At 44.1% G+C, this 25,151-nt stretch overlaps 1 protein-coding gene across 6 annotated transcripts in view; it reads left to right on the top strand.

Moving 5' to 3' along the window:
* Nucleotides 1–25,151, top strand: part of FRY (FRY microtubule binding protein) — a 499,640-nt gene that overhangs the window by 278,189 nt on the left and 196,300 nt on the right. For all 6 annotated transcript variants that reach the window (XM_008273531.5, XM_089304252.1, XM_002720581.6 and 3 more), the window contains one exon: nucleotides 14,861–14,914. In XM_008273531.5, coding sequence (XP_008271753.4) covers nucleotides 14,861–14,914 — 54 coding nt within the window. The remainder of the gene's footprint in view (nucleotides 1–14,860; nucleotides 14,915–25,151) is intronic.

The following is a 25,151-nucleotide window of genomic DNA, read 5'->3' as shown; positions in this document are numbered from 1 at the left end:
GAGATGGGGCATATTGTTTCCAATGTCCCACCTCCCCAGGCCCACAGCTTTATTTCCTGTCTCCCAGTAGATAACAAAAAAGCCTCCAGGATAATGAGACAAACATTCCTTTCCTCTGGGCAACCACTACACCACCTCTCCCCCTTCTTCTTTTCCTTTCACTGTGAGCTCATTTCTACATTTTTAAAATTTTTATTATTTATGTATTTGAAAGGCAAAGGGACAGAAAGAAAGGCAGAGAAACAGAGATCTCCCTTCCACTGGTTCACACCCCAAATGCCCACAACAGCTAAGACTGGCCCAGGCCAAAACTAGGAACCAGGAACTCCAAAACAGGAATCAGGAGCAGGACCCGAAGAGGCCAGAGGCAGGGCGAACCCAGGCACTCTGATAGGGCGTTCAGGCATCCCAAGCAACATCTTAACCACTGTCCCAAATGATGGTTTTTTTTTTAAAATGTTACTATCCCATTCAGCCTTACCAACTGGTTATTGCATGTGAGATTTTGGGTTTTCTTAGCCCATCTTACTGCGCAAGTCCTCTGCGGAATTCTTGGATGACCTCCCACGAAGCTAAAGCCAGGGTGGGCCTTTGCACAGTGAGGCTCATGTGCAAGCAGAGATTCCTAGGGCAAGTTGGGGTGCCCCAAGGTGAGTTAAAGGACAAGTGAGGGACTTGTCACTGATCCTGTCTGATGAATCTTCCCCTAAACACAGCTCTTTCCCTTATATTCCTTGCACAAAACCATTGCTCATTCTTGCACTCCTTGATTTGACCACAACCTGTCTCACTTCCACCATGAGCCTTTATGAACTCATGTTTCTTGCCTGCCACCAGTATGTGTGCATATTGGACTCTCTTCCTGGAGTGCCATTTGCCTCCTCATCCTCATCTCTACCAAGGCCCAACTCAGATACCTCACATCTTCCCTGGGGGCCCTATGCAATCATGTTCACGTCGGTACATACACTTACAGAACCCGTAAATCTCTACTTTGTTTAAAGTACCATCCGTTCTCTCTACTTTATGTAAAGTACCATCCGGTCTCTCAAGAAAACTGTTCTGTTGTTATTGAATTAATTAAGAATAAAAAATCATAGAGTATTGTAAGTTTTAAGGATACATTTTTTTTTTATTTGACAGATAGAGTCATAGACAGTGAGAGAGAGAGAGAGAGAAAGGTCTTCCTTCCATTGGTTCACTCCCCAAATGGCCGCTACGGCCAGCGCTGCGCCGATCTGAAGCCAGGAGCTTCTTCCCGGTCTCCCATGCGGGTGTAGGTGCCCAAGGACTTGAGCCATCCTCCACTGCCCTCCCGGGCCACAGCAGAGAGCTGGACTGGAAGAGGAGCAGCTGGGACTAGAACCCGGCGCCCATATGGGATGCTGGTGCCGTAGGCGGAGGATTAACCAAGTGAGCCACGGCGCCGGCCCCAAGGATACATTTTGAGCTCTGAAGCTTTCAGTTATGTGTATTTACTAGATTATAGTGTGAAATGTATTGCTATGAAGATGGGGCAGAGATTGTTTTTAAGTAAAAGAAATGCCATTTTAGCCTGTGAGTTCTTTGGAGGCAGTATCTGTGTCTGATGCATCTTGTCTCTCACACACACATCATGTCCATGTGTTTAGAACAGTGCTTTACATATCATAGATAATAATTGTCTTTTTACTTGTAAATGCCATTTTGAATGAATGAATGCATTTAGGAATGAATGAATAAAATAGGAATATAATAGCTTGAAGGGTGTGTCTTGCAGGCATCTGTGTGTTTTCCAAAGGTCATCTTGCCAACCTCTAAACTAACAATAATGGGTTTCGTTCTGTCCTTTGTTCTTGGCAGAGGAATGCCCTACAGTGTTCTGAATACAAGAGACTTTGATTCTCAACCTCTTGCCTTGGAGCATCTAAGTATACCTCATTATTCATCAGTATGTTCACCTCCCTCCAACCTCCACCTCACTAACAGCTAGAAAGTCAGGTTGACTCTTAGGGGTCAGACAGTCTCAGAACATTCACTCTAATTATTTGTAAGTCTGTTTTTGTAGCACCTATCACTGTAGTTAGAGGCATTTACCATCTCAATAAGCTCTTCTCCAAAAACAAGACTCTCTGGCATTTCAAAATTCAAGAGCACCCATCAGTTTTGACTTTGTAGACTGAATGGACAAGAAGAGATAAAGATCATTCACGCTGAACTAAATTTGAATCTTCATTCTACTTCTTTAATGTTAGATCGTTTTAGCTACCAGTCAACCTCCCTCTCGTCTCATTTGCAGAATGGGAGAAACAGTACCTAGTTCATAGGGTGATTGAGAAGATCAGTTGTATGTGGAGCACCAGATGTGATCCTGAGCCCCTGGCAGGCGCTCAGTCATCACCATCCTCATCGGGGAGCTGGGATCAACTAACCAAATCTGCTGTGTTTCCTTTTGGAATTTAGCCTGGGGTTTCCTCTCCTTGTGTTCACTCAATCTAAATGGAGACCTGAGTAGGGCAGTTAGCCCTGTGCTGTTGCCATTCATCAGCACAGTCAGATAGTTGAGTCAGAACTCAACCAGGGCCCTACCAGAGCACAGCCGAGGCTGCTTGAAGCAGGCCGGCCTGGGCGCTCCAGGTGGTTGAGTTCTAGGAGGTGACAGAGGCAAACAAATACAAGTACCCAAAGCTCAGAACTCCTGCCTCCTCACTGTATTTCCAGCAAAATAAGTGACGCTTACCTCTAGTGTGAATTGTGGAGATCAGGGCAATGAAACCAGGAATTTGAGGTGAGTCCACCTACCATAGGCTTCAGATGGGAAATTTCACATGTTTGGGGGGTAAAGGTCTCAGAGACAAGTAGGATGAGCATAGTGCCAGGTCACACTGCGAGTCTAGGTTGCCAAAATGTGCAAGGCAGCTTATCCAACTAAGTAAAACAAGTTCAGAAAATTGCAAGAATTTTCAACCACGCTTCTCTAGCATTCTATTTCGTCCATCTTCCTTCCTGTAAGTCAGCCAATACACCCAGGAAACTTGGTTTTTCATCATAACTCTGCCACTCACTTGTTCTTCTGGTGGTCACTTCAATGTAATCCATCATTGTTTTCTCGTCTATAAAATGGTAGCAGTCAGAGAGCCAATTTTAGCCCTAATATATCTGACAAAGGAGGTAAACATTTGCTCTCTCATCTTTGGGTATGTAGTCACTGTGGGGAGCAACTCGGACTAGACTAAGTTACTGGAATTAAGACTTATTCTATGCATCTGCTCTCCCACAATATGGCGCTGGGAGAGGAGAAAACAGCTTCTACACAGCTGCCTCCAGTTCAACCAATAAACAGCAGGACCTGCTCCTGATTGGAGGAGAGCAGCGTACTCGGCGTGTGGGTAGCAGAGTTGGGATTGGTGCAAGAGGACTATAAAGGAGGAGAGAGACAACATGCACCGGGAACATCTAAGGGGAACATCTATCTGAAGGAACACCTGTGCAGCCCCCGAGAGAGCCGGCCGGCGGTGTGCCGCTCCCCTGCGGAAGTGGGGAAAGTGGCAGGGGGAACCGCCCTTCCACGGAGGTGGAAGGGACGGCAGCCAACCCGGGAAGAACCAGCAGCAAACCCGGGAAGGGCCGAGCAGACAAAAGAACAGCGCAGGGTCCTGTGTCGTTCCTCCGTGAAGAGGGGGAGCGACATAATGGTGCCGTGACTCGGATAGGAAGCCTAGGCAGGGTTTAGTGTCATTCCTCCACAAAGAGGGGGAGCGACAGTCATGGCTTAGTGAATCTGCCCTGGCTTAATCTTCCATTGTCCCTTCGAGGTGCTGCAATGGATGCTAAATCAGGGGTCAGGCCAAGGATTCCATCTGGATCTAGGCTATCAGCATCAATTGTCAACAGGAAGAAGACATTCTAATGCCCGAGTCATGCAGAAAGAGACTCATTTATTCTCGTTCCATTTTGAAGCCTGGAAATAGGACAAGATCTGAATGACTTCAAGGGAAGACAGCACACCTGACTTTCCTCTTCTCCCTCAGCAGAGATGCAGTCAGGGAAGGGGCGGTGCTCATCTTCCTCTACCATCCCAGAGTGTAAGCACACATTTATGATGCAAGGTGGTGTGAAAATGGGAATGTTTCATTGTTGGAATTGCTGGAGACTGATAGACCCTTACTCATCAAAATTAGTTAATGAACAAGATGTAGGCAGGACCTTTCAGACACTGCCTCTGTGCTGAGTTTGGGTCACACGTGTGGGCTCTCAGACATCGAAGGTGCTGTGTTGTGTCAGAATGGAGGCTTAAAAATAACATAATGTGATCAATTGCTTGCTGGCATGAAAGACCAATGGAGGGAACAGCTGTTTCAAAATAAGACTATAAGTTAACTAGAAGTAACCCAGCATTTTTTCTTGGGTAACAAATTGAAGAGTGCAGGATGCCAAATTCTCCTTAGCCACCCAGTATGACTCTAATGAAGTACGTCACGCCATAAGACCAACCTGTATGAACATCAGACGTGGCCAGCTGGCACACACTCTTAGAAAGGCCAGGCAGTTAGCTAATGAGGGCATTACCGCGTGCTAATGCTGTTCCAGGTTCAGGCACTAGGGTCTGTCAACAAATCTTTTTTCCTTGGCCCTGTGTCTCGGGTGCTGATGTTACAGAGCTGAGTTCAGGACAACTTTCCATTTCACCTTGAAGTTATACAGGCCATTGTGTTTTTCCAGTGACACTGCTGGCACCACCAACAAACTGTTAGGAACAATGGCTCTGGTTGTCTGATGAATTTGTGGCTCCAAGTCATCAAGGTCTTGGGCAATTGAAGTACACACTAAGCCCAGCTTCCTCTTTGGGTATTTAAACCCTATCTGATAAGCAGAAACATTTGATTTTGATTTTGGAACCATATGGAGATAAAACATTCATCCCTGGCCTTGTGTTTCATGCTTGACTTGTTTGTAAATATCTAGATATCAGAAAACATCAGATCGCTTCCCCTTTTTTAATATTCAAGGAATATGGGAACTGGTAAGTCCCACTGTCCTCAAGAACAGAAGGACTACCTCTAATCAAGTTTGGGTCTTTGTAGTGTGGATCTTTGTGAAATCTACCGTAATTAATCGAGTTGGAAGCCTTATAACCACTCACTAACTTCAGCCCTTGGATAGTGCATGACTGTATTTCATCAAACCCACGTTTGCAGCGTGGTGGTTTTCTGCACTGTCATACGCGCCAGTCTTCCTGTGCTGAGCACATGGTACGTGTCTGTTGACTAAGGGTGTGTAAATACCAGAAACACCAGCCTAAATGTCTCTGTGTTCCATGGATTCCAGTCAGCTTCCCAGAGGACAATCAGCTAATCTTTTTAGCCAAACTCTTCTTTAAATAGAGGTTGCTGTTGCCTCAATAAAGCTAATAGGGGAAATATAAAAAGAATAAAAAATACTTTATAGATTTAGCTCCCTGTTGAGTGCAGTGATAGAATCAAAGTAATGTTGCCCTGACTGGAGAATAAGAAGCAGTGCTGTTCACCTGGGGAATATTTGTATCATGCTTGACAAAGTACTGGCTGCTTTTCAAATTATAAATAGATAAATAATAACTTTCAAAATCACTGTTTCTTAGCAAAGCAGCTTAGCTTGGCACCTTCCTTACTTATTCTATGAAGACATTCCCCAGAAACCTGAAAACTCACCCAACCCAGAAACAAAGCATAGTTGGTGGCTAACATCAGAGATAATTGTTGAAAAGGTTCATTTAGGCCGGTGCCGCCGCTCGCTAGGCTAATCCTCCGCCTTGCGGCACCGGCACACCGGGTTCTAGTCCCGGTCGGGGCGCCGGATTCTGTCCCAGTTGCCCCCCTTCCAGGCCAGCTCTCTGCTATAGCCAGGGAGTGCAGTGGAGTATGGCCCAAGTGCTTGGGCCCTGCACCCCATGGGAGAACAGGATAAGTACCTGGCTCCTGCCATCAGATCAGCGCGGTGCGCCGGCTGCAGCTCACCGGCCGTGGCGGCCATTAGAGGGTGAACCAACGGCAAAAGGAAGACCTTTCTCTCTGTCTCTCTCTCTCTCTCACTGTCCACTCTGCCTGTCAAAAAATAAATAAATAAATAAATAAATAAAAATAAAAAATTTTAAAAAAAAAGGTTCATTTAGCTGCAGGATGAGGTAAGCTCACAAATTGCTTGTTTCTGCACAAGGTTCAATTCAGAGTTTGTTTTCCTTATGATTAATATGCTTGGAATCATATAGTTGAAAAACTTCTCTTTTAGCGCCTAAATGGGACTTTTCAGCTGTGAAATGAGATTTTAATACACCACCATAGTGAAAATCCAGTTGAGCCATAGAGCAGATAAGCCATGAGAGAAGTTTCATGAAGTAATAGAAAATATCAAAAGGGCTATTTACTTCAATATAATGATGTCCAATTCAATCCATCCATGGGTAAGACCATAATTTTGATGTCCAGTGATTTGTTTGTGGGAGATTATCGAAGTTTGCTCTTAAAGATTCAAAATTGGATAGTTAGTCCTCAAGTTATTGTCAGTTCTTTTTGATTATTCACTTAATTTAACAATGTACAGAGGTATTATTTTTAAAATAAATAAGAAATCATTTGAAAATATGTCATACTGGCAAGAAATGAGAATTAACCACATTCAGTAATAATAGTTTTATAGTAATAATAGTACTGAAGGCTCATTCCTTATGATCACTGTGACACAATTTTGCTATTTCCAAACAACATTTTGCATTTTAATATTCCTGAAAGTAGTCAATACAACTTTAGACAGAAGCCTAAATTATAATCAGCACAAGTTTTGATTTCCACAGGTGTGGGGAGTAACTCGGACTAGACTGTTACTGGAATTAAGACTTATTCTATGCATCTGCTCTCCCACAATATGGCGCTGAGAAGGGAGTAACAACTTCTATGCAGCTGCCTCTCGCCAACTTGAGTGATGACCTGCAGGAGCTGATCCTGCTCCTGATTCGAGGAGAGCAGCATACTCGGCGTGTGGGTAGCAGAGTTGGGATTGGTGGAAGAGGAGAGAGACAACATGCACCAGGAACATCTATCTGAAGGAACACCTGTGCAGCCCCCGAGAGAGCCGGCCAGCGGTGTGCCGCTCCCCCTCGGAAGTGGGGAAAGTGGCAGGGGGAACCGCCCTTCCACGGAGGTGGAAGGGACGGTAGCCAACCCGGGAAGAACCAGCAGCAAACCCAGGGAGGGCCGAGCAGACGAAAGAACAGCGCAGGGTCCTGTGTCGTTCCTCCGCGAAGAGGGGGAGCGACACAGGTCATTCTAATAATAGTAGCACTTGTGACTCATTAGATACTTTTTAAAAAAGATTTATTTCTTTGTTTGAAAGAGTGACAGAGAGAGAGAGACACAGAGTGATATCTTCCATCTACTAGTTCATTCCCCAAATCCCTGCAACAATTAGATGTAGGCCAAGTCAAAACCAGGAGCCAGGAGTTCCATCCTGGTGTTCAACATGGGTGGCAGGTGCCCAAGCACTTGGGCCATCTTCCATTGCTGTCCTTGGTGCATAACCACGAAATTTGATCAGAAATGGAGTAGCCAGGACTTGGACCAGCACTCCAGGAGGGCATGCTGGCACTGCAAGTAGCAGCTTAACCTGCTGCATCAGAATACGGGCCCCTGTTGGATATTTTTTCTTGTCACCTATGGATGTAAGCCATATATTCCAACTTCAAATATTTCTAGAAAGACATAATTACTTTTGATATTTCCCGATGCCTTTGGAAATTTCTACATAACTCCTAAGTTGTAATCGCATAGATTGAAGGAAGGTGGGGTTGGAGTGTTCCAGTAGGCTTTTCCACGATGACTCAGCCTTGGGGAACACATTTAAGGAGAAAGGCTAACCCATGGAGGCCACAGAGAAGGGGTGCCTAAAAATGTGGGGGAACAGGTGGGAGGTGCAGTGACGCAGGTGATAACACAGGGCTGGGTGTTTGGCCTAGCAGGAAGACACCAGTTAAGGTACCCGCATCCAACATCAGAATGCCTGGGTTCAACTCCTGGCTCTGGCTCCCGATCACAGCCTCCTGCTGATGTGGGCTCTGGGGGGCAGCAGGTGATGGCTCAACCACTTGTGCCAATGTTTTGGCCTGACCCAGCCCTGCCGTGTAGTGAATTTGGCGAGTAAACCAGAAGATGGGAACACTTCCTCTCTCTCTCTCTCTCTCTCTCCTACATCTGTTTCTGTGCCTCTCAAATTTTGAAAAACAAACATGTGGAAAGACAGAGCAATCAGTAGTAACATTGAAGCTGAGGATCCAGGAAGAACAGGCAAGTGCTGAGAGATGGCCACCAGATTTATCATTTGGCAAATTACGAGGGTTTTTAGGGAGGCTCTTTCTCCTGGCGAGAGAAAAGCCACATTGCAAGGGGTTAGAGAAAGCACGGAGAGGAAGGGAAGGCAGCAAGTGGCGGTTTCGTGAGAGGACTGAAATCGAGACGAGAACTAGGTGGGAAGCCACAGCCCCCGGTTGGCATGTGGTCAAGGAGGACACCGCGTGGAGTGGCTGCAGTGTGTTGGCAGCTGAGAGGCAGACAGGAGGGAGGAGCTGCTGAGGGAGCACCATCCCAGGGTAGGCAGGAAGAGATCTCTGACTCGTGCTCAGTCTGTTTGCTGCACAGAGCGGGCATAGGGGGCGGGAGGGGTGTATCACCACAAATACACAAATACAAAATCCCATGGGGCTGACGCTGCGGTGCAGTGGGTTAAACTGCTGCCTGTGATGCTGGCATCCCATATAGGTTCTGGTTCTAGTCCCAGCCGCTCCACTTCACCCCCAGCAAATGCACCTGGGAAAGCCGGGGAAAATGGCCCAAGTCCTTGGGCCCCTGACACCTGTGTGGGAGACCCAGATGGAGTTACAGTCTCCTGACTTTGGCCGGTACCAGCCCTAGCTGTTGAGGCCATTTAGGGAGTGAACCAGCAGTTGGAAGATACCTCTGTCTCTCTCTTTCCCTGTCTCTGTCACTCCACCCTTCACATAAATAAAATCTTTTAAAAAATAAAAAGTACTTTATTTTAAAAAATCCAACAAATAGAATGTCACCCAGTAACAAACTAGTGAAGGTTCTATTTTACACTTCTTGGTAACTACTATAGTTTGTTTCTGTTTGTTTTTTTGTTTTGTTTTGTTTTTAAAGCCTATGAGAGCTACTCTTTTGTTCAGTTAAATTGAAGATTAACATTGTAGCCAAATTTAATTGAATTTTCCTCTCCACTGTTCAAATAATGGATTTGTGCCTGGCAATGTTCAATTTGGCCAAGAAATAGGCTCCACTAAGATGAGCAAAGCCAGCTACAAATGGGAAAGATTTGCTCCAGAGTTTTTAGTTTAAAACTGAATGCTAAAACTATTTTTCCATATTTCTAGCAATTTTCCCATTTCATATCATAGCAGCATCTTACCTGTTAGTACCTTTAACTTAGATGAGATACTTTCTGTATTATTCTCTCTCTCTCTCTCTCTCTCTCTCTCTCTCTCTCTCTCTCTCTTCCTCTCTTTTAAGGTTTATTTTATTTGACAGGCAGAGTTACAGAGAGGCTGCGGGGGGCAGGTATTCCATCCATTGGTCCACTCCCCAGATGGCCACAATGGCGGGAGCTGGGCTGATCTGAAGTCAGGAGCCAGGAACTTCTTCTGGATCTCCCACAGGGGTGCAGGGGCCCAAGCACTTGGATCATCTTCAACTGCTTTCCCAGGCCATAGCAGAGAGCTAGATCAGAAGTGGAGCAGCTGGGACTTGAACCAGCACCTCTATGGGATGTCGGCACTGCAGGCATTGGCTTTACCCACTACACCACAGCACTTGCCCCTCTATATTATTCTCTTGATCTTGAGTTTTTTCCCCAGTGTTTGGGGGTGAAAATAGACATGTATTGCTCTGCTTACAGATATTTATCTTAATAACCAAATAGAATAAAAGAGTCAGGCTGAACAGGGGTTCAGGCTGAACAAGGGCCCCCACGGTTGAGTGCTGACAGTGCTAGATGAAATGACCTCAGTGTCATTCCAACAGTTAAGTCCACAGAGCTTGCAGAAGCTGCTGTCGCGCAGGGAAGGGAAAGTTCACGGTGCAGCATCCACACCTGTTCGGAAGAAGGGGCGTCTGAAATCTCACTAACTGCTCAGACCAGACGTGTGTAATATAAATTTCACTATCAGAGCTATCAATGTCTTCAGTGGATTACCTGTCAACGTATTCTTTCAATTAAAGGCACTGTGTAGTTTCCTGACTGGAGGAGTTTAGTGGTCGATTGTTTGGTTGTTGTTTTTACCTTGTCTTTATAGCCACTTCAGCATTAAATTAAAAGGTTTCCTCTAAATTATATATTACAAGTCAAAGTCAGTGTAGTACTTTTTTTTTTTTTTTTTTTTTGAGAAGGGCAATTTACTCTTTATAATTTGTTTTTCTGTTTCCTGTAAGACAACTTCCTGGTTACACTTTGAAGCTTCCAGAAAGCTGAGGTAAAAGCTTTAATTAGTGTTAGTGGGAGTGTGCATGGCCCCAGGAAGGTACATGGGGACTTAGTTTTCACTCCTGACCATTATGGAAGAGGTAACACATTTCACCTTAAGTGATTCCAATAATTATGTGAAGAGAACGTCTCATCAGCCAGCTACTGAATGCTTTGTGCCATTTGTCTTTCAGTTCTGTGAGGTAGGTTGGTATTCTTTATCCTCATTTCACCCAGATGATAACTGAAACTTAGAGAGATGAAGTGAGGTCCATGTGTTGTAAATAAAGGACCTAGGACTCGAACTCAGATCTCTCAGACTGCAAAGTCCATGCACTTGATTCCCATACCCAACTACTGTCGTCATTAAAAGACAAACATCTTGAGGAAAGTTGGTGATGACTCAACAAATCCAATATTCCCGCTTTAACTCCACTAGCACTGATGGGTTTAAACCAGTTTTGCGAAATATCTTGGAGCTTTGTAGGTGAGTGAAATCTCACTCACGTGGGCACGCTGGAGATTTTGAGAGACCGCTACAAAGTGAGAAGTAGAAAGTGATTCACTGGATGCTTGCCATGTATCCTCAACTCAGACGCCCTTTGATAGCTAAGACTCTTCAGACGTGTAACTGCCCTTGACTGCCTGCCACTTGCGCCCTGTCTCTTCTCCCCGGAGGTGGAATCACCTGTTCTCCAGCGTTCCACCCAGCAGGCAGCATTGACACTCTGTGAAACCCCAAGTCACTGCAGAGTGATGAAGAAGCAAAACGAGGAGTAGCAATGCTCGTCCTGCATTTGTTCCATGGCTGTTGGTGGGACCTGGCAGCACCCATTTTCACTTCCTTCATCTCCATAGCTGTGAATCAGTTGGTTTTACAGAGGCTTTCAGATGTTATTGTATCCTTGACGTATATAAGAAATGCTTTCCAATTTAATTTCTCAGTTTGTCTTCTCGTACAATCAACTGCATCTGTTGCTAGTTTAATTGTTCTTCTTGGTTCTCGTCTACTTTTTCTATGTACTCTCCCACTAGTGTAGCCTAGATAGTATGTATTTTTTTATTATTTTTTGACAGGCAGAGTGGACAGTGAGAGAGACAGGGAGAAAGGTCTTCCTTTTGCCATTGGTTCACCCTCCAATGGCTGCTACAGCCGGCGCACCGCGCTGATCCAAAGTCAGGAGCCAGGTACTTTTCCTGGTCTCCCATGCGGGTGCAGGGCCCAAGTACTTGCCCACTTACTCCACTGCACTCCCAGGCCATAGCAGAGAGCTGGCCTGGAAGAGGGGCAACCAGGACAGAATCCAGTGCCCCGACTGGGACTAGAACCCGGGGTGCCGGCACCGCAGGTGGAGGATAGCCTATGGAGCCGCGGCGCCGGCCCTAGATAGTATATTTTGAAGAGCAAAGGTCCACTTTATTTTAGATGACTATACATTTCTAAGCAGTATATTCTACAAATGAGACAGAGCAGTTAATTCATAAGGTTCCTAATGAAGCTTCAGATACTCAGAATGAGCCCACCTTTTCTTCAAGTTCAAGACTCTTTAGTGTGGGCATGGGGGCTTGCATCTGCCTTAGGTATACAACCAATTTTCAAAAAGTTCATAGAAAAGCTATATTATTTTTAAAAAATCATTACATAGATTTCAAAAAACTTTTGCACCAAAAGAAACCTTTCAATTCCATTTCCCCACAAACTTCCTGAAATGTCCTTTTATGATCTTTGTAAGTAGAGGAGTTTGGAGAAGTAAGGCAGCCAAAGGGTCTGTGAGTAGTTAAATGTAACTTGGCTCTTTGTAGTGCACCTGCATTGGCTAAAGTAAAACTTGTGATTTTTTGATATATAGCTTTTATATAGTTTCTAATACTAAACCAAATTTTGGGTCAGAATTAACTTTCACAGCAAATGAAAAATATGAGTAAGGATGAGTAATTATAAAAGTTCTCCTGGAAGGTCCGTTGAGCCTTCCCAATGTAAACAGAGATGTAATAATTAGGGAGAATTATTTCTGTAGACCCTTGTCAGTACACATATTATTTGTGCAAAGGGTTAAATGTGGGTGCATGTCAACTCACATGCCAAAAATTCATCAGTTAGGCATAATAAATGTGTGATTGGAAGTTTGTCCCTTAACACCAATGTAATAAATAGATCCTATTCTCTTTCTAAAACTAAGGATTTTATATAGTGTGTTCTCTTCCATGTTTCTTATTATCTGTCAACTCCCAAGATAAATACTAAAAATTTCCAAATAAACTCCCTATTTTTTATTATGTGGTTACCTTTGAAAACACAGAGCCACTTTTTTTCAATTGACAAATTAAAAATTATATATCATTATGGGATACAACATAATTTTTTAGTATATGTGTACATTGCAGAGTAAATCAAACTGGTAAACATAGCAGTCAACTCATGCATTTATCTTTGTATGATAAAATCATTTAAAATCTCCTTTGTTAGCAATTTACAAGCATGCAGTAAGTGTTAACCCATTTAGGGTTCTATAAACAGCTGCCATGGGGCCGGTGCCATGGCTCACTTGGTTAATCCTCTGCCTGCGGCACCAGCATCCCATATGGGCGCTGGGTTCTAGTCCCGGTTGCTCCTCTTCCAGTCTAGCTCTCTGCTGTGGCCCGGGAGGGCAGTGGAGGATGGCCCAAGTGCTTGGGCCCTGCACCTGCATGGGAGACCAGGAGGAAGCACCTGGCTCCTGGCTTCGGATCGGCACAGCACCGGCCATGGCGGCCATTTGGGGAGTGAACCAATGGAAGGAATACCTTTCTCTCTGTCTCTCACTGCCTGTAACTCTACTTGTCAAATTAATAATAATAATAATAATAATAATAAAAAGTTGCTATAACCTGGGTAATTTCTAAAGCACAGAAATGCATTGCTCACAGTTCTGGAGGCGGGGGCATCCCACACCAAGGCAGCAGTGCGTTCAGTGTGGACTGAGGGCCTGTGCCTCAGAGCTGGAGCCTTGTCACGGCACCCTCACCTGCTCGCCCTAGGGCCTGTTCTATAAGGGCACTAATCCCATCCAGGAGAATTCTGCCCTTGGGATCTGATCATCTCCCACAGACTCCACTTTCTAAAACCATCACCTTAGGGGCTCAGTTTCAATATGTGAATTTCAGAGACGCATTCAGACCACAGCACAATATGTTACTATTAACAACAGTCACCATGCGATCCAATAGATCTCCAAAACTTATTCCTCTTAACCAACCCAAACTCTGTCATTCTCAATGTTAACATCAGAGTTAACAGTTATTCCAGATAATTAGGCCTAAATACAATTTCTGATTTATTATTCAGCTTTCTAATTCTGCATTTCAACAAGAGATAGACTTTGGAATTGGACACACCTGGGTTTGAATCCCAACGTGGATTCCTAATCAGCTAGATTACCTACAGCTTTGCAGCTCACAGTGTTGTCCAGGGACCTGCATTATCAGCATCACCTGGGGGCTTGGTAGGACTTCAGGCTCTCTGCGATGCCCCAGAGATCTCTATACCCTTTGACCAATATCTCCCCCATCTGTCACCCTTACCCCAACCAGCCCGTGGTAACCACCAGTCTACTCTCTGCTTGTATGAGTTTAACGGTTTTAAATTCCACATGTGAGATTGTATAGTATACATCTCTCTTTGGCTGGCTTTTATCATTTTGTATCATATCCTCCAGTTTGTCCATGCTGTCACAAGTGCCAGTGTTTCCTTTTTTAAAAAAAGCTGACTAGTATTCCATTGTGCATATAAGTCACATTTTTCTTACCCATGCATCCTCAACTAGACCATTCTGCCAATTCCTTATCTTGGCTATTGCCAATAAAGCCACAGTGAGCATGGGCATGCAGCAATCTTTTTACTATATTTCATTTCCTTTGGAAGTAACATTGCTGAATCATATGTAGTCCTACTTTTAGTTTTCTTGAGTAACCTCCGTACTGTCTTCCGTAATTGTTGTACTAATTTACATTCCCACCCACAATATAAGAGTACCCTTTTCTCCACATCCTTGCCATCACTTGTCATCCTTTTGTTTTTGTTTCTTGTTTTCTTTTTGGTAAGTCCTTCTGATAGGGAAGAGGCTGTATTTCATTGCATTTTTAATTTGCATTTCCCTGAGCATTCTATCCTTAATGTGTTTGTACAACTGATTTGTGTTAGGATAACACCAGGAATCACAGTGACTTGAGCAGATGCTGTATGTTAAGGTCAGAACACCAAAGGGACAGTGTCTTGCAAATTTTAAAACTGGTACCTCCTCATCTCATAAAATGGAAAAATAAATGAAAAAAAAAAGATATTTTTATAATGTTTCAGAAACTGTAATAAATATTCTTAAACATATATTTTTTTTCTTTCTAGGAAAAGCCTTTGACAAAATCTCTACAACGTGGAGAAGACCCCCAATTTGATCAAGTATGTGATGTGTTATACATGTTATGTACTGGTTTTTATTTATTTTGAAATGCACAAGACAAGGTCTGTGGTTGTACTGATGAATGTCTTCAAAGAGAAAAGGGGTGTGTGGTCTAAGAACTGTGGCCTCTGGCACTTAGAGTTGGATTTTCTAGGAGATAGTCAGTAAATGCCTATCAATTTGAATTAAAAATAGCTGGAGAGTGATGGAATATATGAGTAAGTCCTGAACTGAATGCTTTCTAAATCTTTGTACACCAGGATTAAAGAAACAGAAAAAAAAAAAAGCTCAAAGGAAATTCCACTCAAAAACTAACGGTTCTTGTAAGTAAATACAATGTGATGATCAGATTTCTGCATTCGAGCTTATCCATGTTCTCATGCACACTTTTTTGAATGCCTGCTATTTGCTTGATGCAGTGCTAGGCACCGAAGATACAAAACCTAGGATAAGCCTTAGCTCTACAAGAACTCACAATCCTGCGAGACGTCCTCAATCATAATTACAAAACAGTGAAAACCGGAGATTCCAAAAGAGAAACTAACACATAAAGAGAAGAATTTAAGACAAATTAATGCAACAAAACTCCCTTGAGAATATGTCAGGACTAACAAAATGACATTTATCTACTACCTAATACAATAGACGGTAAACACAAGAAATCGAGACCTGATAGATCCCGGCTGAAAAGCTTGAGGAAGGTTTTGGGTCCTTTTTTTTTTAAAACAAAATTATTTATTTATTTATTTGAGAGGCAGAGTTGCAGAGAGAGGGAGGAGAGACAGAGAGAGAGAGAGAGGTCTTCCATCTGCTGATTCACTCCCCAAATGGCGGCAATGGCCAGAGCTAGGCTGATCTGATGCCAGGAGCTTCTTCCAGGTCTTCCACGTGGGTGTGGGGTCAAAGCACTTGGACCATCTTCCACTGCTTTCTTAGGTCATTAGCAGGGAGCTGGATCAGAAGTGGAGCAGCTGGGACTTGAACCAGCACCCATATGGGATACCTGCACTACAGACAGAGGTTTAACCTACTACACTACAGCGCTGGCCCTTGGGCCTGTTTTTAAGCATGAGGGACAACAGGACATCAGAGGAAGTTGGCAATGTACTTACTCTATCTAGCTGATGACTAAGAGGAAAGTTTGTTCTGCGAAAATCTCTGGTGGTGCCAATGTCAGTGACAAAATAATGCTATTGGATGCACCATGGCCTGTTCTATGGTGATTTTTTATGGTCTGTTGGAGAACACACAGAGAGTAGACTCTCTGTAGGACTTTGAACTTGCCTTCAGTGAAGAATCCAGGGGAAATATCTGCTGTACAAGTCTAGCCTTGGGTAGAGTGAAAATCCTCTTGTTTGTTTTTACTCTTTTCCCTGAGAGAGACCTCCCAAGTTCCCCCTCAGGGCCAGCCGGCCGACACTGCTGGGGCCCTGGGCTTGCTCTCTCTTGCTGGAAGAGTTGCCTGTTGTCTAGAATGCTGCTGAAATGGGGATTGGGCCTCATCCCTCTGGGTCATGGCGCTGTCTTCTCTAGTCACAGGTGCTGTGGTCACCTGGCAGGTGCTGGAGTGGTCAGAGACCTTTATCAGCGCGTGATGCCTGGGGTCGCTGTTTTAGAAATGTGGCAAGTTGTGGCTCTTGCTGCTCTCTTTAAAAATGTAAACATTTATCATCTGTCTTCTATATGTTTTCACTCTTTTATATTGTCTCTTTATCCTATTATCACTGTCCTTTCCTCAAAAAAAAATTTTTTAATCGTTTTCCAGTTTAATGTACCTCTTTTTTATTCTCTGGGATAATAGTTCTAAATTGTAATTTAACAGTTAACAGTTATCCCAAATAATTGGGCTTAAACACAATTTCAGATTTATTATTCAGCTTTCAAATTCTGTAATTCAATGAGAAATAGACTTTGGAATTAGACATACCTGGGTCTAAATCCCAACTTGGATTCCTAATCAGCTAGATTGCCCTTAACTTTGCAGCTCACAATGTTGTCCATAGACCTGCGTTATCAGCATCAGCTGGGGGCTTGGTAGGATTCAGGATCTCTGTGATGCCCCAGAACCGCAGAATCTGCATCTTAACAAGACCCACAGGTGACCTGAAATACACCAGGAAGCTTGAGGAGCACTACCGTGTTGTACAGGTTAAAAACACCTTAGCAATGGATCAGTAGTAAGATGGTCACTGAGAACTTTCAAACAAGACACATCGGATTGCCCGCTGGTTATTAAATCACAAAGGCACAAAAGGACCGTGAGAGAAGGCCTGAGCCCCAGGCCATCAGAAAGCTTGAAGCTCCTTCGCCTGTAGAGTCAGTGAAAATGAAGTCAGCATAGCAACTGTTAAAAGCGCCTGCTGTGATTCGCATGCAGCGTCTTCAAAACGCAGGTGTTGCTCATGTGATGGTATTAAGAGATGGGGCCTTTAAGAGGCAATTAGGCCGTGGGGATTGCTCGGTACTCTTATAAAAGGGCTTAACAGAGCAGGTGCGTCCCTTTTTACTCCCTGCCTTGTGAGGACAGATCGTCATGGGGATGGAAACAGGCCTTCAGTAGACATTGAACCTGAGTCAGCTCAAGGTTCGACGTCCCAGCCTCCAAAACTGAGATATAAATTGATGTTCTTTGCACATTATCCAATCTCGGCCCAAACAAACCGTGGCCGAGCCCATCCACTGTTGCAACCAACAAATGGTTCTGTTAGTCTCTTGTCATTAGTCAAATTTGGGGATTTCCTTGGTTCTGATTCCAAACAGTAAGATTTTAATTTGGAATGCCACAGAGTCTGTCCAAGGGAGAAGAGCACGCCGGAGAAGCCACCTTGGTGTGGACTCCACTGCTGTACTCACAGGAGCAGGCACTGTTCTAAGTGCATCCTTTCAACTGCATACAGCCGCATCCTGTGTGGAGGCTACATGTATCAATTTCTTTTAAATGCTGCTGGCAGGGATGATAGGGTAGAGATTCAGTAGGCTTTCCTTTACCGCTTTATCTGCATGGCCCGATTCATTCCTCCACTTACCCAACCCTGAATCACTTTTCTCTTGCTAGAAATAAAAGCCAAAAAAAAAGTATGTAATGCTTTTATGATTTTCCAAACCCCTTCTCATGTATTATCTCACCTGACATGACTCAGTTCTTCCAATAACTCCAAGGAGAGAATATCATCATTATCTCCGTATTACATTGAATGGAAGCAAGTCTCAGAAGCTGCCCAACATTATATGACTAAAAGCTAGGGGAGCCAAGACTGGAAGCCGTATGTGTGATTATTTATGGCTTTTTTTTACTTTATGACCTGTTTGTTTCTAAAAACTAGATCGATGAGAATTCAGAGCAGATTTCAACAGGTAAAGCACCTAATATGCCATATCAGTTATGATTAGGTTTGGCTGAAAATGACCACACTGGCTGGAATGAGATAGACATTTATTTCTGTCATGTTCAAAAAGCATAGAGGAAGTTAGTCCAGCATTTGTATAATTGTTTTGCTTCGGTGTGGCTTTCATTCCCAAGAACCAGAATGGTTGCTTGAGCTTAGCCATTGCATCTGTATTCCAGACTGCAGGAAGGAGAGATGGAAAAAGAATTATAGAAAGAAAAGTTTAAAAAAAAAAAAAAGGAAACAGAAGTTTAAGATACAAAGCAAAATAGAACTCTCCAACATTTCAGTGCATTTCCAGTTGGACAGAGTTTAACCCCATGGCCACTTCTAGCTGTAAGAAACATTGGGGAATTCTACTTTGGGGAACAATATGTCCATCTAAAAATGGGGTATTTTATAGCAAAGAAAGAAGGGAAGAGTGGGCGTTGGTAGCAACTACCTATAATGCTAGATGCTTTGCCAAAATGCCCAAACTAAAACAGTGTGTAGTTCTGTATCCCTTTGCTACTGTGGAATTCTCAAATGTGCCAATTTTTCCAGTTTGAATTCCGGTATATGTATATATTTAGAGGCTAAATCATCAGTTGTCTTTTATGCTTATTTTTTACTGTTAATTAGCTGTTGGTTTAATATCTCTCAGTTTAGCTTAATTATAATCTGATACTATATAGAATAACCCTGGGTGGGAAAAGCCTTCACTGTTTCATAAATGACAAGATGTCTAACCAAGATTCATCATGTGCACTCTGTATTAGTGGGGAGAATCATACTAGGGACTGCTTTACATGTTGGAAAGCTAGAAATTCATGTTCTCATTCCCAGGACACAAATACCATGAACATGATTTTGACCGATTTTTCCAGAGCACCTGTTGTGTACCAAGCATGATGCCAGTTGAAGAAAACATGGTGTCTGCCCTGGGGAGGCCACCAGTCTAGTAGGAAAGATGACTAGGAAACATGTAATTAGATCGTTGATAACCTCGGGCTGGTGAGTCAGCTAACACTGGAAGTGTGCTGTGAGCCCTAGGACAGCAAGCTTTGCCCTGCCCTGGGGAGTCAGGGCGGCCTTCAGTGAGCTGGCAGTGGAAGTTCAGAGCCGTTTGGGCTGTAGATTCCAGTTCCTACTAGTGGGAAAGCAGTACCCAATAATGAGAACAAACAAGACGGAAGACATTTCCAACAGCATTTTGGAGCTGTATGCTGCCACTCGATTACTTTAAACAGCTGATTTCACTGTCAGGTTTTAGTGAGAAAGGTCTGTGAACAGTTACCTTGGTAATCAAGTTCTTTACTTGAGTAGACATTTGGTCGTTGGGTGTGTCTATGCACATGAACACAAATCAGAGTGGGGAATAGAGAGGATGTGAGACTGTGGTCACGGGAGACCCCAGGTCCCCAGGGATGAGGTGCACATTCCGGGGGCTGCAGAGCAGAGGATGGGAAGGCAGTGCACCAGGAGCTCTGAGTGCAGCATGGGAAAGAAATGCCATGTGGTGGGGCAGATGGCAGACATCGTGAGACTCCAGGAGAGAGGCCTGGAGGGCCAGATGCCCAGCAGAAGCTTTCTGGAGCGAGCGTAGTTTACCAGGGGCACCGGACAACAGAATCAATGGTATTTTTTTGCTGGGTATTGCTGGAGAGGAAGATGGGAAACTCCAGAATAAAGGAGCATTTTAGGCAAAGGCCCTGCACAGAATATGGCATAAGTTATCTTTAGGGAGTGATAACTGGATCAGTTTAGTTGTGGGCACAGGGCACGTAGCATATTGTTAAAGGATAATGTTCAAAAACAAGCAGAATCATGACTCTGGTTCAAATATAGAATGAACACGTTAAAGATTTTTTTCTTGCCTTCTTTTTTTTTTTTTTTTTTTTTTTTGACAGGCAGAGTGGACAGTGAGAGAGAGAGACAGAGAGAAAGGTCTTCCTTTGCCGTTGGTTCACCCTCCAATGGCCGCCGCGGCCGGCGCGCTGCGGCCGGCGCACAGCGCTGATCCGATGGCAGGAGCCAGGAGCCAGGTGCTTTTCCTGGTCTCCCATGGGGTGCAGGGCCCAAGCACCTGGGCCATCCTCCACTGCACTCCCTGGCCACAGCAGAGGGCTGGCCTGGAAGAGGGGCAACCGGAACAGAATCTGGCGCCCCGACCGGGACTAGAACCCGGTGTGCCGGTGCCGCTAGGCGGAGGATTAGCCTAGTGAGCCGCGGCGCCGGCCTCTTGCCTTCATTATTAATGAAGGATGCTGCAACCTGTTCAGAAGGAAACCCCAGAACCAGACACATTTACAAATGGGGAAGACTGAAATGAAGCCAGCAAAACTGGCTTCTCCACGTGGGGCGAGGAAGTCAGGTGGACTTCTGTAGACTAGTTCTCCCATGCCCGCAGACGAGAATTATGGGGGCACTTCAAAAAAAATCATGAAAATGGAACTACTTGGGTGCAAAGCATTTTGAAATCCAGATAGGGACTTTTCACGATATATATTATCCGTGAATTTTTAGAAGGCCCCTTGTATTTCACATGGCTATCAGTTTTCTACCATTTCCCCAGTTTTAAAACAACTCACAGGCTTTGAGAGAATGCCCTCGCAGACTCAGAATCTATATAAGGAAGACTCTATGGAAGGAAGAGAGATGGCTGCACAGCACTGCATTGTAAATGGTAGTGTAGAGGTATGTTGTCTGTGATCTTGGACATTAGAAAAGTTACTCAGTTAATACTAGGAAGATGGACAAGCATTTGTCACAGGAGGCAGAGGATCAGTCACATTTAAAATATACCTAGGGGCAGGCCTTGTGGCCCAGCACATCCCATATTGATGTGCCTGCTTTAAATCCCAGCTCTGCTTCTGATCCAGCTTCCTGCTAATGGCCCCTGGGAGGCACCAAATACTGCTCACACAGAGACTTTTGCCACCCACTTGGGAATTCCCTGCTGGAGTTCCAGGCTTCTGGCTTCAACTTGACCCCACCTTGGCTGTTATGGGCGCTCAGAGATTGAACTAGCAGATGGAAGATGGCTCTTGCTGCCTCACTCTAATATTGCCTTTCAAATAAAGTAATTGAAAATTAAATAAAAATAAAAGATACTTGTTGGGAGCCGACATTTGGCCACGTAGTTAGTATGCCTGCAGCCTACACGGAAGCCTGTTGGTTCCATTCTCAGCCCTGGCTCTTGACTCCTGCTTCCTGCTAATGTCCACCCTGGGAGGCAGCAGTGGTAGCTCAAGTAATTGGGTTCCTGCCACCCATGTGGGAGACCTGGATTGAGTTCCTGTCTCCTCCCCTGCCTTCATCTCCACACAAATGCCATTGTGGGCATTTAGGAAATGAATTGGCAGATGGGAGCTCAGATAATAGAAGATACCTATTATCCACATGAACATGATGGTCCAGGCTGTGCTAGACAGGAGGACTCCTGGTGGATACAGCAGAAGTTGAAAGTGAAGAAGAGCAGAGTGCAGGGAACAGCTGCGGGTGAGGTGAGCTAGGTCCACTGCGCTGTTTGGGAGCCGGCCTCGCAGTCTGGACTAATTCTATAGGGGCTGAGAGCTCAGCTAGTAGAGGAATGCTGGGCCTGCAGGGGAGGCAAGCAAGGGAGGGCTCTAAATCAGTTTTACACGTTCTGAATTTGGCTGGAATATCTATGGAAAAGCAGCTGGGGCTCATCCATTTATGTGGTCACTCAACAGAGTGGAGGGAGAGAGTGGAGCAAATGAATGAAGAATATCACTGGGAAACTTAGACTTCAGGATCAGGAAGTGGGATGCACAGAAGAGTGGCCAGAAATGTGGGAGAACCCTAAGAAGATGCTGGCGCCCCTGGAGAAGGGACTGGGGTTGGTGCTTAGAAGCTCATGGGAAGCCAGCTCTGAGAAAACCTTCTGTACTCACTGAGATGTGGAATGCAGTTCTGCTGTGGATAGCTGACTGTTAAATAGCTTGACACGTTTGAAGAGCAGCTGCCAGAGCACAGTCATGGCACCAGGACAAGGGGGGAGCTCCCTTTCTGTGGTCTGTGGAGCACAAGCTATGAATGAAAGGCAGGGGGTACCCATCATTTCCTTCCAGTAATTTCGAGGCATTGTATTACAGATTTCCCAATGAAGCAGCTGCCTCCCTCTGATGACTGTGGACTTGGGTAGGTGGCGATTAAATGCTGTGCAAACAGCAAGTTAACCTGTTCTCAAAATGGAAAGCAGCACTTCACAGTATCCCTTAAGGGCTGGAGTTTGTAATGCTTCCCTAGTGAGGGGCATGTCGGCACGCTCAGTGGAAGAGTCGGGCTGTTGAGTGAAGTAGTAACTGAACCTTTCACAGGCATGCTACAGGCATGTTTTCTGTGCCTTTGGTTTTCAGACCTTGGCTTCTGTAGTATCTAATGAGGATTATAGAGAGTTAAATATACATTAAGAATCCTTTATCTGAAATGCTTGAGATCAGAAGTGTTTTGGACTTTAGGTTTTTTACGGTTTTGGAATTTTTACATGTACATAATGAGACATCTTGGATGGGACGTCTTATACAATTTTTAGTAATTTTGTGCATAAAACAAGTTTAATGGAATAGAATTTTCTACTGGTATCATGTGATCTCAATGAGATTCAGATTTTGGATCTGAAATTTTCATATTAGGGCTCTTCAAGCTGTAAAACAATTGTTACACTGTATGATATTTTCATGTTTGAAGTATTTCTCCAACTTTGTGTCTTAAAAGATTCTCATCTAGTGAATGGAGATTATTTTCTCTTTGCAAAGTAAAATATGATTAATCCCCAAAGGAGCTTGTGCCAGAACAGTTGGGATTACAATTCAGAGCCTTGTTATCACAGGTGCACTTTTTAAAATTTTTTTTATTTTTTAGCTGTGCTATGCACAGAAGATCAAAGTATGCACAGGAGGCTAAGACAGGTGCACTGTAGGATCCTGGGCAGGAAAACCTATCATGAGGAACCTGCTAACTCATGCCGTTTGCTTGCAGACTTCAAGGGAAATGACCAAGAAAAAAAAAAAAAAACACTGATTGGCCCTTGGGTTTGTCCCTGATGATCTTTCAGATAAAAGTGTCCATAGTGTGTCAAGAAAAGAAGTCAGAATTCAAGGATCAAGGACAGTTGGCCGTGAGGCAGGAAGAGGAAGAACTACAATGCGTTGGACAGATAACTGGGACTTGGATGAGCCAAGCTAGCAGACATAGGAAGGCAGTGTATGTCTTAAGGAACCATCTTCCATGGATGGCCCCTGACTGACAATGGTTTTACTTAGGATTTTCTAGCTTTACAATGGTGAGAAAACAATATACCTTCAGTAGACTCCAAGTTGAAACTTTGAATTTGTTCTTTTCCCCAGGGCTAGGGCTGCGTGGTCTGATTCTCCTTTGTGATGCTGGGGAGTGGTAGCAGCTGCTGCTCCCAATCAGCCCTACAATTACAAGAGGACACAACCAACACTGCACAGCCTGCCGAGCGCTAGGCTATGACGTACAATAGGTTAGGTGTAGGCAATCCATTTTCATCTTTCAATATCTTCTACTTACAATGAGTTTATTGGGAACTAACCCTATGGCAAACCAGGAAACCTCTGTATTGAATCAAATATAGGAGTTTAATGCTGTACCTTCCTGCCAATCATTATGTCCATATTTCCCATATAAAATTAACACATTTTTCCAGTGCGGTGAGCTTCCTGAGAATCTGACATGTGGATGAGTCAGATACATTACAGCAATTGGTTTTATTCAATCGATTGAGTCTGATTCCAGAATAGGCACTAAGTTACTATGCTAAGTGCCTTTTTCCATTAGCCTTGGAATTAGCTGTTGCCTGCAGCAAACTGGGGAGCCAGGTGTTCCCTACATTTCCCTTATGGGCCTCAGGTGGGGCACACAGCACACAGCAACCTCCATGGAGAGAATTTGGTAGGCTTCCTGCAACATTCACTGTGTTTCCAACTGCAGGGGTCACAAAAGCAGGGCAACCCAAACTCGGCTGCAAAGGTTCCAGTGAAAGCCCCCATAGCTTGTGCTTAGATGAGGAATATGTGAGGTGGTTTTGTGTGTGTGTGTGTGTGTTTTAACCACCCAAAATATACCTAGAAAGTAACATTTATCCAGCTCAACTGAGTAGAATTCAGTCATCAACTCCTGTCAGCCATTCTGTAATTCACTCAGCCTCTGATTTCATCACATTATTATTTATGTGTCAATTTCAGTATTTAGAAATGGAAGAAGGAAGCAGGCCTTCTGAAGGTCTGTGATGTGCCCCACATTTGATAGCACCTCATTTTGTCAGAAAAACCCGGAGAGGGCAGTATTCTCAATCCCAGGATAGCTGAGAACACAGGGCTTTGGAGAAATGGGGGCCTGCCAGGCTCAGACAAATGAGAAGGGGCGGAGCTACAACCTGAAACTACCTGACTGTCCCTGAAAACGTGTGTTGGCAGGTGAGGCACATGTTGGGGTCTGAGAACGTTAGTTGCAGTTACAGCTATTTGAGATTCAATGACTGTGCTTCACTGGCATCATCTACATTTAGTACTTTGCTTGAACATTCTAAGTAGCTTCTCTTGGGGTTTTCTTCTAGATGTATTTCTAGTATTTTATATACTCATTTCTTTATTGAGCACTTATTTCGATTTTCTCTTTTTTCATACTACAAATATTTCTCCCTGTCTTTTTTTTATTTTTAACTGATTCATAAATATTATACATGTTTAGGGGGTGCTGCATAATGTTTCAATTCGTGTATGCACACCTCAGTTTTCTTACTGTATTTAAAATGCCATCTAGTAACAGGAAACACCTGGAAAAAAGACCCATACGTCTATAATAGATCTAAAATAGCTTTTTA

This window comes from Oryctolagus cuniculus, chromosome 9 (genome assembly GCF_051225735.1).
Source record: "Oryctolagus cuniculus isolate XC-2025 breed Fujian yellow rabbit chromosome 9, ASM5122573v1, whole genome shotgun sequence".
NCBI lineage: Eukaryota > Metazoa > Chordata > Mammalia > Lagomorpha > Leporidae > Oryctolagus > Oryctolagus cuniculus.
Note: the sequence above shows the minus strand (reverse complement) of the source record. Positions and strands in the feature narration are given on the sequence as shown.